Genomic DNA, 11,101 nt, shown 5'->3' on the forward strand with positions numbered 1-11,101 from the left:
CAGAGCCCCTGTATTCTGACCTGGCTCTTGAGATCTCCACTGACTGCAGCTGTGCTCTTCCTTCTGTTGGCCCTGACTTTGGTTTTGATTAAACCCCTGAGATGAAGCCGATTTTGTGTGGGCAGAAGCTGCAAAGTAAGGACTGGAGAGAGGGCTCAGCGGTGAGGAGCACTTGCTGCTCTTGTAGAGACCTCAGCCATCTTTAACCCCAGCTCCAGGGGAGCCTCTGCCCTCTTCTGGTCCCCAGGAGCACTTTATGCATGTAGTACCTGTCCATCCACCTAGACAAGACGCTCAAACAAATAAGGAAACTTCAAGACTGTATAGAAATATGTATGTTAAAAGAACTAGTTATCTTTATTTTTTGAGAATTTACTTATTCTCATTCTGTATCACAGAGGGAATCATAAAGTAATTCATAGAATTACAAAGGTCAATCAGTCAAGTACTTAATGAGTGTTAAATCAGTATATTGTGTTAGATTATTAACAATGTCCCTTGTCCCTCACCAACAGGATACAAAGTGGAGGGGTGATGTGGGAAGAGGCGAGAATTGAGCTCACCATTGTTCTACCTTTTTTTCCTGAACAAACTGCCCATGAGGTCCCTCTGCATCTGGTGGCAAAAGTGCCAAGTACACGGGGGTCTCTGCTCCTTCTTCGGGGCTCTTGGTGGCGTTTGGTCCTGTCATGTCTGTTCTCACCCACCCAGGGCAACAGGCATTGAGGAGGATCTTGTCCCCTTTCCTCTGCTCGCTGAGTTTCCGGGCATGGATTCTCGACAGGACTGTCACCCCAATCTTGCTCACCCCATAAGCACTATTAGGCCAGCCTTCTTTCTCATGCACTCCTTTCTTTGTGTCCTCCACAAACTTGTTCATGAGCCCCACCAGCTCCTCCTCTGTGATGGTGTCACTTCGAAACTTCTGCTGCAGCTCCGGGCTGCAGTTTTTCAGGGCCATGAGACTCAGCATGCTTGATACGTTCACCACTCTGCCTAAAACACACAGAGATTGCTATGCAGTGATATATATATGCAAGGATGGCCCTTTACCTCTGGAGAGATTTTACACCAGGAAGCTTCCATGTGAGAGACGGTGTGCAGAACAGGATTGAGGTAGCACAGGAAGCTGTATGCTTCAAGGTTTGGATGGATATAGAGGCCAGGTGAGCATGGAAACAGCAGCCTTTAGAGGTTCTAGGGATCCAGAGGAGCAGCCGGGAGAGAGGACATGAGTTCAGATGAGGTGTACTTCCTCAGCTCTAAACCAGACCCTCACAGTCCTACAGGGGCTCACTTGTCATTGCTGGTGCGTGGTTAATGAGGGGTGTTCACACGCCATGCAGATAACATGGGGTATCAGCAGTTCATGATAACAGTTATGTGATGTTACTTCTGTAGAGCATGGACAAGTTGAGGGAAAACTAAAAGGGAGGAGTTGGGTAGACAGGGTGTAGAAATCCTGGAGAGAGAATGCTCAAGAAAGGAGGCCTCCTGGGTGGGGTTGCAATTTCCACTCCAGACCTGCTGTGGAGCTGAGTGAGGGAGGCATGTGTGGGCACAGTCTGAGGTCTTGTGGGCAGGGCTTTGTGACCAGCAGGGTGCGGTTGGTGTGCACCAGGTTTTAGAGAGGAATGAAATCCTAAACGCTCCTAAAGTGTGAGCATGTGGAACAGACCTTGGAAGCACAGCGGATGGTTAAAGAGGAGTTGCACATGTAAAGAGAGAATCAGGGGCCACAAAGAATTGAGATCCAAAGAGCAGAGACTCTGTCCAAGTTTCAGAGAGGCTGAGGCACAGAGGGAGAGGAGCGGCCTGGAAAGCACCCACAGACTCACCTCGGGGTTTCATTAGAGGCAGCAGCTCAGTGCAGACATCTTGGGTACCAAAAAAGTTTGTTTTCAATGTCACTTCTGCTTGAATGTGGAAGGGGGTTGGGTCAGCATCTTCCAGGGGAGAAAGAGAATGGATTAACTGGGTGGGACCTAATGCAGAGCCTCAGAGATCTACCTCCAACTATTTAGTCAGGGCACTTTCCCACTGTCAATCAGAAAGGTTCCTTTGTTTTGAAGGAGAGCAGGACTGAATTGCTGGAGTGCCTGGGGGGAGGCTGAATACCAGGATCTTAATGAGACACCTCTTTCCCCTACTCTTTGTCTCCCTTCAATTTCTGGTTTATTTCACTCTCAGAAAAGTTGCATTCAAGTATCCCCAAGCCAACTACTCAACAAGCTGAAATATGATTAACTCGATCTAGATAGAGAAACACAAGGCCCAAGGAGGCTCTGCTCCCCCAGCCTGGTCCTTATCTCCCAGGGGATTTGTTTTAGACTCCCACGACAGATTGCCGCTGCCCTAGCAATGCTCCCCTGATAAGCAGAGCCCACCTTGGCACCGCTGGGGACCGCCTCCCCTCCCAACACTCCAGGGCTTACTCTTGAAGGCGATGCCTGCATTGTTGACCAGCAAGTCTAGTCCCCCGTATTCCTTGAGCAAAAATTCTCGCAGGGCGCGGATACTCTGCAGGTCGTCGATGTCCAGCTGGTGGAAGCGCGGGCTCAGGCCCTCCGCCTGCAGCTGCTGCACCGCAGCCTTGCCCCTAGCCTCGTCCCGGGCGGTGAGCACCACGTCCCCCAAGAACTTCCGACAGAGGTCACGCGTGATGGCTAAGCCTATACCCTTGTTACCCCCGGTCACCAGCGCCACGCGGCTGCAGGACGACATGGCTTGGTGGCTGTAGGGTTGCGGTCCGGTTGGAGAGCAGTGAACCTGGGACAAGCTCTGTAGCCCGGAAGTAGCTGCAGGGTTTAGTTAAAAGCAGGGTTTTTCTAGGGGAGGTGAGCTGGGGAGGTTCTCACTAAAGGCTCAACTCAGGCCCCGCCCCCAGGAGGGCGTGGTAAGGCCGGAGACTGGGTGGGTCTTCCTTGCTTTAGACTTCCTCAAACCGGAGTTTTATAACGTTAGTGCGTGGTTAAGGGGTGCTGACTCATGTTCGCGGTATCAGGCTCAGTTCTATAAAAGTTTATACTGAAGGAAACTGCCTGATCCTTTGCTAGCTCCGAGCATGCAGGGTGTTGTAGATCGTTAAAACCCAACCATAAAAAACGCCTGGATATTTTCCTTAGGGCGACTTGGAAGCCAGCAGCCAGGGAAGACTGCAGGGGAAGGTCGAGCGAGGGTGCTGCAGCTGTCCACCTGGCAGACAGACATTCGCCTTGCCCATGCTACTGACTCTTCGTCTCTGCTCGTCTGTTTTGCACTGTATTCCCCAACTTGCACACCAGACCCCTGTACCTAGTCTTTCTGGTGTCTAGTAAAATAACGCGCTGCCCCTTAAGTCAGAGGAACTAGAGTTGTAGGATGAACTCTTAGAGAAGGTGAGGAATCAGAGTCGTGTTGAATTTCCCTCTGTGTATAAAGCAAAGCTGCTGGATAATCCTTGGACAGAAGCGTTCCTCCCTAACCACACAGGCTTCTCTTTACACACTTGTAATGCCTGCCTCACCTGGAGGTGAGGACTGACGTGTACAGAGGCAAGGGCCATCAGGGAAGGCCGCTCTTCTTCTCTCAAAACAGCACACGATGCACCCCTTATTCCCCTGTGAAGATGACAGGATGCTGTGTGCTCAGAAAGTCTACAGTTTGTTCAGCAGAGGGGAATGAATCCTCACTGTTCCTGACACCCAGGAACTAGGGATCCAAGGTCAAGTTCCATTTCCTTACTCTTCAGTAGGTTGCTACTGTCACAGTGGCCCTTTAAATAAAGTAAGACATTTGAGTTGCACTGACCTCAGTCTGCATGAGGCTGGTGGGATTGGGAATACAGTGAAATCCAGGAAACAGATGAGACCTTTCCACGACGGAGGATTCTGTTGTTTCTTATAGACTGCATGTAGTAAATTCCCATTTCAGGCCAGCCCTCTAGTCAGCTGTTTACCGAGATTTGAGACACCCAGGCCCCAGAAATTTCTTGTTCCGCAGTCTCTACACAGACCAGGAACTGCTAGGCTGAAATCCCAACCCAGGGAAATAAGCACTGCCTGAAAATAGAAAAGAACCAGAAGAAGAGACCCTTTGTCCCTGAACCTAGACCTGGAGAAAAAGTTCTTTGACTCTGAAACTTGACAGGACAGTCTCTGAGGCTCTAGAGCTAGCAATACCACCCCACCAGGGGGCAGCCAGTCACAGGCCCTGAGGCTTCAAATCCCCAAGCCTCTTCCCCTCTGTAAAGCCCTCTGTCAGCTGGTGGGGCTCTCCTGCAGTGTTCCTGTTGGAGCAGCTACTGCTGTTGCTTTGTTTTGGCATTGGAGTTGTTCTCCTGTAGGTGATTCGGGTCCGGTCTTTGGACATAACACGTTCATCTCAGAGATAGGGCTGACAAGTATGCCATGACTCAGCAGTTGCGTGTTAATCCCAGTAACCTGGGTTCAGTCCTTGGAAGGTGTGCAAAGGTGGAGGGAACGGCTGATTCCATGAAGTTGTCGTGACACCTCTGCTGGTTTGCGTGGTGTTTGGTCTGCAAACACGCAGGCACACACATACACGCACACACATACACAGAAACAAACATACTTTAACACCACATCCCCACCATCCACACCCACACATACACTGTACTGCACACACACCAGACACACACACACAGCATATACATACCTCCCCCTCACAGCCCACCACACACATAGTATATACCCTATGCAAACATGCCACACCATACACATACATATACACCACCACACACCATATCATATACACTACACCATGCCACCTGTACAACATAGCATACACACATAACACGCGGAAAACACACACACCACACATACATACCAGAAGCGTGTAACACATTCATCACACCTATCACACACCACATACCACACTCCATACCCACAGAGGACACATACAAGACATACACCATATCACTCACAAACCACACCATACTACAGTCATACACATATATCACACACATTCATAGACACCAATAATTCCTATCACCATATTCCACACCACACCTAATACACATGTCACAACCATACCAAAACACCATACATACAAACACACCATACACTTCGCACACACGTCACACCACTACACCCATACCAAACTCACACACTACAAACACACTATACACACATGCCATACTACACACACCCTACACACATACACACCTCACCCATACCACACACACACTGCACACACATACATACCACATACACACCACACCCATACCACACACACACCATATACACATACACAACACATACACCACACCCATACTACACACACATCATACACACATACACACCATACACACATAACACCCATACCACACACACACCATACGCATATATCACAACACACACACAAACATAGAGATAGGAGGTGTTCATTCTGTGAGGTCTAGAGAACCCAGATACACCTCATTTACATCAGCTAAAGATACCAAAAGATTTTGGTTATTTGTATCCAAATTATACAAATGACATCAATGTCTGGTAACAACATTTTTTATATACTTTAAATCCTGATGCTTCCTCATTTAATTAGTATCTACAATGTTCTATAGTACAATGAGCTGGGATTAAAAATTAATTAAACAATTCTTAAGAAAGAAAAAAGAGAGCTAATATCAGATAACTACACTGAAATTTCCATTTCTAACCATTTAAAAATAAGCTATTTCATCAAATAGAAATAAATATAAATATACTGAAACTATACAGTGGATCTTGTAAATTTTAGACATTGGTTTCATCTGTAATTTTCCCTTCATTAGGCCAAATTCTGTTCTAATTTGGTATTCTATCACATGTAAGTGTAATGACAGAATCCGAGGGTGTAGAAGAAGATAGTTCAGACGCAGATCCTCATGGGTTTATTGTTTCCATGCCATCGAGGAGATGCTTTCTTAATGGCTTCACCTGTGTTCCTCTCTCCTAATGATGCTGTCCTGCCCACTGCTAAAGCCTCATCTCCAGCAGATCCTAGGCCTGAGTCCTCGACACGAGGGACCTCAGAACATTCAACATGTGGCTCTGCCTGCACAAAATGTGGTACTTGAGGCTAATTACTTCATCTTGGGCTGGCTTTAGCTTTGTCATTCCTTGCTCCACTCTGAACGCACTCCTGAAGATGAGGATGATGATGATGAGGAGGAGGAGGAGGAAGAGGATGCTGCTGATAGCTGTTAGAGACTTTTAATGCAGCAGAAAACTAACTTTCTATATTCCAAGAGCTAGAAAGTCATCGGCAGCATCCTGTTGTAGCATGAATTCTAATGGTATTAATAATAAAGTCCCAAAGTCAGATATAAGGGTCAATGCTGAATGTCAGAGAAGCAGAGCACCAGACACTAACAGTGCTCAGAACTAGGGGCGGGCCTGTCCTCATTGCATCTCCAGACTGCATCCGTCTCCACCAAACCTCAGACTGCAATGAGCTTCTGTCTCTTCCTGCCTTATGTTCATATCTGCCCAGCCATATTCCTCCTGTCTCCACCTCCCTAGTGCTGGGATAAAGGCATGTTCCACTCCTACACACCTCCCAAGTGCTGGGTTTAAAGGTGTGTGCCACCACTATCTGACCTCTGGTGGCTTAGCTCTGCACTCTGATCTTCAAGAAAGCTTTATTTGTTAAAACACAAAATATCACTGCATCTTGGGCTTCTAAAGTGGCTCCCCCATCTCCTTGTCCTCATCTCTCTATTCTATCAACTGATGTATTTCAAAGAGGAGTTGATTTATGATTTATATCCTCCATAAAACATATAGAACAGGAAAGATATAAGACCTTAATAAAACTGCTTGTATGTGGGAACATAGAATGTGGGGTAACCTAACTCTGTGTTCCCAGGCCATGGTCTCTCAAATGGCTCCAGAATAGATGCTCTGTTATTCTTTTGAGAGATGAGCGTTGTGTTTTGAACCTCAGGCACCGTCCTTGACTCAGGCTCTTCAGCTTGTCCTGCTGTTACCCAGGACACACCTGTGTGGCTGCTACAGCTGGCGGGGATCACAGAGCCCCTGTATTCTGACCTGGCTCTTGAGATCTCCACTGACTGCAGCTGTGCTCTTCCTTCTGTTGGCCCTGACTTTGGTTTTGATTAAACCCCTGAGATGAAGCCGATTTTGTGTGGGTGGGCAGAAGCTGCAAAGTAAGGACTGGAGAGAGGACTCAGCGGTGAGGAGCACTTGCTGCTCTTGTAGAGACCTCAGCCATCTTTAACCCCAGCTCCAAGGGAGCCTCTGCCCTCTTCTGGTCCCCAGGAGCACTTTATGCATGTAGTACCTGTCCATCCACCTAGACAAGACGCTCACAAACATAAAAGAACCCCAAGATTATACAAACCATTACGCTTAAAGAACAAGCCACGTATTTTTATTTTTTTCCCAGAATTGACTTTTTCTCATCCTGTATCACAGAGGGAATCATAAAACAATTCACAGAATTACAAAGGTCAATCAGTCAAGTTGTTAAAGAGTGTTAAATTAGTATATTGTGTTAGTATATTATCAATGTCCCTTGGTCCTCACCAACAGAATACAAAGAGAGGGAGAGTTGATGTGGGAAGAGGCGAGAGTTGAGCTCACCATTGTTCTACCTTTTTTTCCTGAACAAACTGCCCATGAGGTCCCTCTGCATCTGGTGGCAAAAGAGCCAAGTACACGGGGGTCTCTGCTCCTTCTTCGGGGCTCTTGGTGGCTTTTGGTCCTGCCATGTCTGTTCTCACCCACCCAGGGCAACAGGCATTGAGGAGGATCTTGTCCCCTTTCCTCTGCTCGCTGAGTTTCCGGGCATGGATTCTCGACAGGACTGTCACCCCAATCTTGCTCACCCCATAAGCACTATTAGGCCAGCCTTCTTTCTCATGCACTCCTTTCTTTGTGTCCTCCACAAACTTGTTCATGAGCCCCACCAGCTCCTCCTCTGTGATGGTGTCACTTCGAAACTTCTGCTGCAGCTCCGGGCTGCAGTTTTTCAGGGCCATGAGACTCGCCATGCTTGATACGTTCACCACTCTGCCTAAAACACACAGAGATTGCTATGCAGTGATATATATATGCAAGGATGGCCCTTTACCTCTGGAGAGATTTTACACCAGGAAGCTTCCATGTGAGAGACGGTGTGCAGAACAGGATTGAGGTAGTACAGGAAGCTGTATGCTTCAAGGTTTGGATGGATATAGAGGCCAGGTGACCATGGAAACAGCAGCCTTTAGAGGTTCTAGGGATCCAGAGGAGCAGCCGGGAGAGAGGACATGAGTTCAGATGAGGTATACTTCCTCAGCTCTAAACCAGACTCTCACAGTCCTACAGGGGCTCACTTGTCATTGCTGGTGCATGGTTAATGAGGGGTGTTCACACGCCATGCAGATAACATGGGGTATCAGCAGTTCATGATAACAGTTATGTGATGTTAGTTCTGCAGAGCATGAACAAGTTGAGGGAAAACTAAAAGGGAGGAGTTGGGTAGACAGGGTGTAGAAACCCTGGACTGGGCATGCTCAAGAAAGGAGGCCTCCTGGGTGGGGTTGCAATTTCCCACTCCAGACCTGCTGTGGAGCTGAGTGAGGGAGGCATGTGTGGGCACAGTCTGAGGTCTTGTGGGCAGGGCTTTGTGACCAGCAGGGTGCGGTTGGTGTGCACCAGGTTTTAGAGAGGAATGGAATCCTAAAAGCTCCTAAAGTGTGAGCATGTGGAACAGACCTTGGAAGCACAGCGGATGGTTAAAGAGGAGTTGCACATGCAAAGAGAGAATCAGGGGCCACAAAGAATTGAGACCCAACGAGCAGAGACTCTGTCCAATTTCAGAGAGGCTGCGGCATAGAGGGAGAGGAGCGGCCTGGAAAGCACCCACAGACTCACCTCGGGGTTTCATTAGAGGCAGCAGCTCAGTGCAGACATCTTGGGTACCAAAAAAGTTTGTTTTCAATGTCACTTCTGCTTGAATGTGGAAGGGGGTTGGGTCAGCATCTTCCAGGGGAGAAAGAGAATGGATTAACTGGGTGGGACCTAATGCAGAGCCTCAGAGATCTACTTCCAACTATTTAGTCAGGGCACTTTCCCACTGTCAATCAGAAAGGTTCCTTTGTTTTGAAGGAGAGCAGGACTGAATTGCTGGAGTGCCTGGGGGAGGCTGAGTACCAGGATCTTAATGAGACACCTCTTTCCCTACTCTTTGTCTCCCTTCAATTTCTGGTTTATTTCACTCTCAGAAAAGTTGCATTCAAGTATCCCCAAGCCAACTACTCAACAAGCTGAAATATGATTAACTCGATCTAGATAGAGAAACACAAGGCCCAAGGAGGCTCTGCTCTGCCTGTAGCCCCTAGCCTGGTCCTTATCTCCCAGGGGATTTGTTTTAGACTCCCACGACAGATTGCCGCTGCCCTAGCAATGCTCCCCTGATAAGCAGAGCCCACCTTGGCACCGCTGGGGACCGCCTCCCCTCCCAACACTCCAGGGCTTACTCTTGAAGGCGATGCCCGCATTGTTGACCAGCACGTCCAGTCCCCCGTATTCCTTGAGCAAAAATTCTCGCAGGGCGCGGATGCTCTGCAGGTCGTCGATGTCCAGCTGGTGGAAGCGCGGGCTCAGGCCCTCCGCCTGCAGCTGCTGCACCGCAGCCTTGCCCCTAGCCTCGTCCCGGGCGGTGAGCACCACGTCCCCCAAGAACTTCCGACAGAGGTCACGCGTGATGGCTAAGCCTATGCCCTTGTTACCCCCGGTCACCAGCGCCACGCGGCTGCAGGACGACATGGCTGGGTGGCTGTAGGGTTGCGGTCCGGTTGGAGAGCAGTGAACCTGGGACAAGCTCTGTAGCCCGGAAGTAGCTGCAGGGTTTAGTTAAAAGCAGGGTTTTTCTAGGGGAGGTGAGCTGGGGAGGTTCTCACTAAAGGCTCAACTCAGGCCCCGCCCCCAGGAGGGCGTGGTAAGGCCGGAGACTGGGTGGGTCTTCCTTGCTTTAGACTTCCTCAAACCGGAGTTTTATAACGTTAGTGCGTGGTTAAGGGGTGCTGACTCATGTTCGCGGTATCAGGCTCAGTTCTATAAAAGTTTATACTGAAGGAAACTGTCTGATCCTTTGCTAGCTCCGAGCATGCAGGGTGTTGTAGATCGTTAAAACCCAACCATAAAAAACGCCTGGATATTTTCCTTAGGGCGACTTGAAAGCCAGCAGCCAGGGAAGACTGCAGGGGAAGGTCGGAGAGAGGGTGCTGCAGCTGTCCACCTGGCAGACAGACATTCGCCTTGCCCATGCTACTGACTCTTCGTCTCTGCTCGTCTGTTTTGCACTGTATTCCCCAACTTGCACACCAGACCCCTGTACCTAGTCTTTCTGGTGTCTAGTAAAATAACGCGCTGCCCCTTAAGTCAGAGGAACTAGAGTTGTAGGATGAACTCTTAGAGAAGGTGAGGAATCAGAGTCGTGTTGAATTTCCCTCTGTGTATAAAGCAAAGCTGCTGGATAATCCTTGGACAGAAGCGTTCCTCCCTAACCACACAGGCTTCTCTTTACACACTTGTAATGCCTGCCTCACCTGGAGGTGAGGACTGACGTGTACAGAGGCAAGGGCCATCAGGGAAGGCCGCTCTTCTTCTCTCAAAACAGCACACGATGCACCCCTTATTCCCCTGTGAAGATGACAGGATGCTGTGTGCTCAGAAAGTCTACAGTTTGTTCAGCAGAGGGGAATGAATCCTCACTGTTCCTGACACCCAGGAACTAGGGATCCAAGGTCAAGTTCCATTTCCTTACTCTTCAGTAGGTTGCTACTGCCACAGTGGCCCTTTAAAGAAAGTAAGACATTTGAGTTGCACTGACCTCAGTCTGCACGAGGGCGGTGGGATTGGGAATACAGTGAAATCCAGGAAACAGATGAGACCTTTCCACGACGGAGGATTCTGTTGTTTCCTATAGACTGCATGTAGTAAATTCCCATTTCAGGCCAGCCCTCTAGTCAGCTGTTTACCGAGATTTGAGACACCCAGGCCCCAGAAATTTCTTGTTCCGCAGTCTCTACACAGACCAGGAACTGCTAGGCTGAAATCCCCAACCCAGGGAAAGAAGCACTGCCTGAAAATAGAAAAGAACCAGAAGAAGA

The 11,101-nt window shown here is 48.8% G+C and overlaps 2 protein-coding genes across 2 annotated transcripts; both read right to left on the reverse strand.

Moving 5' to 3' along the window:
• Positions 1-338: 338 nt before the first annotated feature.
• On the reverse strand, positions 339-2,832 carry LOC130871666 (carbonyl reductase [NADPH] 1-like). Its single transcript, XM_057765214.1, has 3 exons — positions 2,436-2,832; positions 1,839-1,946; positions 339-996 (listed from the first exon to the last, which is right to left on the reverse strand). Exons 1-3 carry the CDS (start codon positions 2,722-2,724, stop codon positions 560-562), a joined length of 834 nt encoding a protein of 277 aa, XP_057621197.1. The 5' UTR covers positions 2,725-2,832; the 3' UTR covers positions 339-559.
• Positions 2,833-7,374: 4,542 nt separating this feature from the next.
• LOC130871643 (carbonyl reductase [NADPH] 1-like) lies at positions 7,375-9,896 on the reverse strand. Its single transcript, XM_057765163.1, has 3 exons — positions 9,467-9,896; positions 8,862-8,969; positions 7,375-8,019 (listed from the first exon to the last, which is right to left on the reverse strand). Exons 1-3 carry the CDS (start codon positions 9,753-9,755, stop codon positions 7,583-7,585), a joined length of 834 nt encoding a protein of 277 aa, XP_057621146.1. The 5' UTR covers positions 9,756-9,896; the 3' UTR covers positions 7,375-7,582.
• Between the last annotated feature and the right edge of the window lie 1,205 nt (positions 9,897-11,101).

This window comes from Chionomys nivalis, chromosome 3 (assembly GCF_950005125.1).
Source record: "Chionomys nivalis chromosome 3, mChiNiv1.1, whole genome shotgun sequence".
Classification (NCBI taxonomy): Eukaryota; Metazoa; Chordata; class Mammalia; order Rodentia; family Cricetidae; genus Chionomys; species Chionomys nivalis.